Source organism: Vanellus vanellus, assembly GCF_965231255.1.
Source record: "Vanellus vanellus genome assembly, chromosome: 3".
Lineage (NCBI taxonomy): Eukaryota > Metazoa > Chordata > Aves > Charadriiformes > Charadriidae > Vanellus > Vanellus vanellus.
In genome coordinates this window covers 79,229,708-79,233,924 of record NC_138907.1, presented here as the reverse complement: position 1 = coordinate 79,233,924, position 4,217 = coordinate 79,229,708, and the positions used below count along the sequence as shown (strand labels likewise).

At 48.2% G+C, this 4,217-nt stretch overlaps 1 protein-coding gene across 1 annotated transcript; it reads right to left on the bottom strand.

Annotated features, from left to right (window-relative positions):
* Positions 1 to 845: 845 nt before the first annotated feature.
* On the bottom strand, positions 846 to 3,885 carry CD24 (CD24 molecule; the record flags this gene model as incomplete). Its single annotated transcript, XM_082480498.1, has 2 exons — positions 3,754 to 3,885; positions 846 to 1,031 (listed from the first exon to the last, which is right to left on the bottom strand). Exons 1-2 carry the CDS (start codon positions 3,826 to 3,828, stop codon positions 846 to 848), a joined length of 261 nt encoding a protein of 86 aa, XP_082336624.1. The 5' UTR covers positions 3,829 to 3,885.
* Between the last annotated feature and the right edge of the window lie 332 nt (positions 3,886 to 4,217).

Genomic DNA, 4,217 nt, shown 5'->3' with positions numbered 1-4,217 from the left:
TGAACTTCATTTGCAAAAAGCTCCTGGTACTTTTCCCAATGTTTCCACACCTCTGGCACATATGGTTTAATATACAAACAATTTAAATAAAATGTCAAATTCCCACTGTAAATAATTCAACTCTTATGAAAACTGGTGGGTTTTAGCTATTTCAAAACTAGTCCTGCCTGGCTAGCCATTTGGTTAGGACTCAGAAGTTAAATAAGAGGATTCCTACAAAAATTTGGTATTCTATTTTAGCCTTTTAACAATTTCATACAAACAAAATCTAGAAGAAACCTTTTTTACTGATATTTTCTTTTGCATATATCTTACTACCCAAAGGTTATAACCATATATGTTGTGCGAGAAACAGACCACTCAAAGCTTTTCTGTGTTTTCTAGTGGTTCTGAGCCTGTTGAGTTTAATGAATTTAAATGGAAAATAAGATCTCTTCAAGTCCTTATTTTAAGTAGTAGATAAACCCTCTAGCCTTTTTGGTGGAGCATTATCATCCATCCTTATTATAAGACACTGCATTTCTTCTCAGCTTTAAATCAGGGGTTGCCAATACTGTCTCATTTTGCTTCCATCTTGTTTTTCAAATTCCAACTCATTTGGTGAAAGAGCTCATCGTTTCGCTCCCTGCTGAAGTAGGTCTTTTCACACTGGTCAGCTTTGGAAAGTCAGAATACTGAGTGCTTCTCTAGGTCAGACTGGTACTAATTTGAGTATGGAGTGGAACCAAGCTGGTTTTATGTAGAATTTGGACTGATTTATTTTCATGCTGGGTTGGAGATCTAGACATCTCAGATGGTTCAGGAAACTGGGTGGGGAGTGGTAGCCATTTCCATGCCAGAGTCTCTTAACAGCAAAAATACAGAAGAGAAACTGAGAGAATGAAAAGAAGACTTGTGGTTGAATGAAGGGAATTTCCATGTCCCTGAGGGGTGGTATTGTTCACTGAATTTGTGACAGTTGACAGAGAAATGGAACTTGCTGAAGAATTGTTTGAAGGTGTTGGATTTGTTCCATTGGGATCACAGTAGATCTAGAATGAGGCAGGAGGAAAAATAACAAAAAGGAGGTTTTGTGGTTATTTTTTCTTTAAAAAAAATATCAGAAGACAAATTAGTAGTAATGAACAATGTGTAGCACCACTGAGTCACAGTACTCAGGATACACACAACTGCCTCTTATTGTGCAGTTAAGGACAAAGACACTTTGAATTGCATGCATGAGATTTGTTAGACAAATAGATCTAACATTTTTCTAAATGTTTTTCTGTTGTCATGTAACTAGCACTTTATCAAAACCCTGCACTAAAACAAAGGATAGAATAGAGAAGTAGGTTTCAAAAACTTCACACCAAAAAAAAGTCAAATGTAAAGCTATGCAAAGACAAAGGGTTAAAAAAAAAAAAAAAACAACACTTTCAGACAACTGCATGAATTCATTGTCTTTGCAGACTAAGCCACAAACAAAAGTATGAACAAACTACAGTAAAGAACCTATTGATACTGTTTCTGGGGCTGGTTTGGAGATTCCTTTCAAGCAATGGTGGGGCTTATGTGAGCCGACTTAGTATTTCAGCCTCTCTCATCTCCTGTCTTGCTGTGGTAGTGCTGAACTGCAGAACTTAACACAAAGGAACTATACTGATTAAATCATAGCTGGTCTGCTTGCTAGAGCATATAAATAGGAGTTGCTGTGGAAAGACCATAGAATATTAGCAAACTTAAAAAATGCTGACAGAAAGCAAAATCAAAAAATACATTTTTTTTCTCCCTAACTCTGTATTGTATGGATAGAACATAAGAATTCGCACCCTGTGTAACTTCAGTATCAAGCTATTTCCAACACATGCACAGGAAATCTTTCAAAGCTAAGCTAACATGTTCTTTTCTTCCAGTGAAAAAAGCATGTGATACACAAGGATGAAAAACAAGGGCAAGAACCACATCTGCACCCCCAAAATGAGCATAGTTTAGCAAGCTTGGCTTCAGATCAGTGGCAGCAAACTTGTATTATATCAGAGCCTTCTGGTAAGCTCTGACACTGGTAATTGAAGTAAAAACAAATGTCTTTTTTTAAAGAAGAGCAGTTAGTTTAATAAATAGTTCTTTCCATAAGAGGGGTCCTTATTTTCTCATATTTCTAGTGCTGCTGAGAAGATTATTTTTCTTTAGCAGAGAAAATAATTAGAGTCTCAATGCTGAAGCCATGAAGTCAATATTAATTTTACTTAAAAAATGCATGAACATTTTCTCCAAAAAAAAAAAAAAAAAAAAAAAAAAAAGGCATGTAAAAAAAATATCAGGTTGGTGTAAAGCTTCTCATAGTCAGGGTTTTTAGCAACCAGCAACGTGCTGGAAGCAATTTAGGACCACAGGATAAAAATCGCTGTGTGGAAGTTTCTGTTGAAACCAGTCTGAAAGTGATCAATAATGAATTGCAGAGTTAATAACCTACAAGCTGAATACAAGGCAAGTCCCAACCCGCCCTGGAATTTATTTTTTTTTTTTCCAGTCTTCATACAAAGTCTCCACCACTGTTTCACACTTGGTTATATATTTTTAAAGTTTTCTTAGTCTTAAACACAAAGCCTGGTTTCTGGATTTTTTTTTTTTTGGAGGGGGTGGAAGAGGAAGGGCTTAGAGCCAAGTTCCATAGTGTCACGATAGATGGGACCCCAGACAGATCTTCTTAACGAGCATGTGACAAACACCAGTAAGCCAAAGGGTCTGATCCTGCTCTCATCACTGCCAAGGGCAAGACTCCCCTGGACGCGAGGGAGAAGGAACGATGCCCTTCCTTACAAGGAAAGGGGTGGTGGGAAGAATATTTAAAACAATCTCCAGCAATCCCTTCTCTGTTTATTTTTATGATATTGTGTTATTGACCCCTTTGGAAAAGCTGGTCTCTGGAGGAGGACATCGATCCGGTCGGTACCCGGGAGCCCCGCTTGGCTTGGCTGAAAGGCAAATCACTACCGCACTCGTTACCTTTGTGCCAAGACCAAGGCTCGGCCAGCACAACAGCCAGAGACCGGCCTCTTTGCTCCAGGCCCCCCCCAGACCTCCCCAAGCCCCAAAGCCCCACACGCTCCGGGGGAAGGGGGGGTGAGGGGCAGAGGAGCATTGGTACCAGGGTCTCGCTGCCCTCCAGCTGCCAGGCTGGGAGCCCAGCCGGGTTTGCCGGGACTGTTCCCCTTCTCTTCAGCAGGGGAACGGCCGCCCCCTCCGCCGCTCATATCGCACCTTCCTCTCCAGGACCTCCCGGGAAGAAACGCGAGGAACTCCCCAACTTTGTTTCCTTTCTATGTGAGCGGGGTAACCCCACGCCGCCGCCACCCCGGGGCGCCGGGCTCGGGCGGGCGGCGGGGACGAGCCCGAGCCCGACGCTCACCGCCCGGAGGGCTGCGGGGCCGAGCCCACCGGCCCCTCCCCAACCGGGGCTGCCCGGGCTCGTTTCTCTCACCCCGCCGCCGCCGCCCCGAGGCGGAGGCGGGGGGGGAAGCCGCCCGCCACCCACGAGTCGTTCTGCGGGACGCCACAGCGGGCTCCGGGCGGCGAGATGGCGGCGGCACCCCTCACAGCCACGCGCCCAACGGCTCCTCAGGAGAAACCCCCTCGCCCCGCCCCATCCCCGCTCCTGAGGCGACCGCCGCGGCGGGTGAGGGAGGCTGAGGGAAGGTCCCGGCGTGGCCGCTCTGCCGTCCCACACACACGGGCCGGCGGCACGGGGAAGCGCCGAGCCGCTCCGTCTCTCACCTGCGTGGGTAGAAGGAGGGCCAGGAGCAGGAGCCCCAGGCCCAGCCGCGCCGCCAGCGCCGTCCCCATGCCCATCCGCTGCTGTGCCACCACCGCGGGCCGCGCTGCTGCCGGTGCCGGTGTTCCTGCCGCTGTGGCTGCGGGCGAGAGGGATGAGCCGCTCAGCCGCGCCCGCCTTTTTATGGCAGCGCGGGCTGCCCGTGACGCCCCGCCGACGCCGCCGTCGCCTTCCCCCTCCCCCTCCTCCTCCTCCCGTTCCTCTTCTCCACACCTCTCCTCCCGCCCTCCGTGTCCGCCGCCCCGCAAGTCACTGCCTCACCCTCGGCCCCTGTCCCCCGCGGCCCCCGGAGGGCCCCACTTCCCCCCTCCGGGCCGCGCCGCGCCGCTGGGGCAGTGCCTCCGGGAGCGGGGTCGGGTCCCGCTGGCCTTTCTTCGACAAACACCAGAGCTTTGTTTCCCCCTCC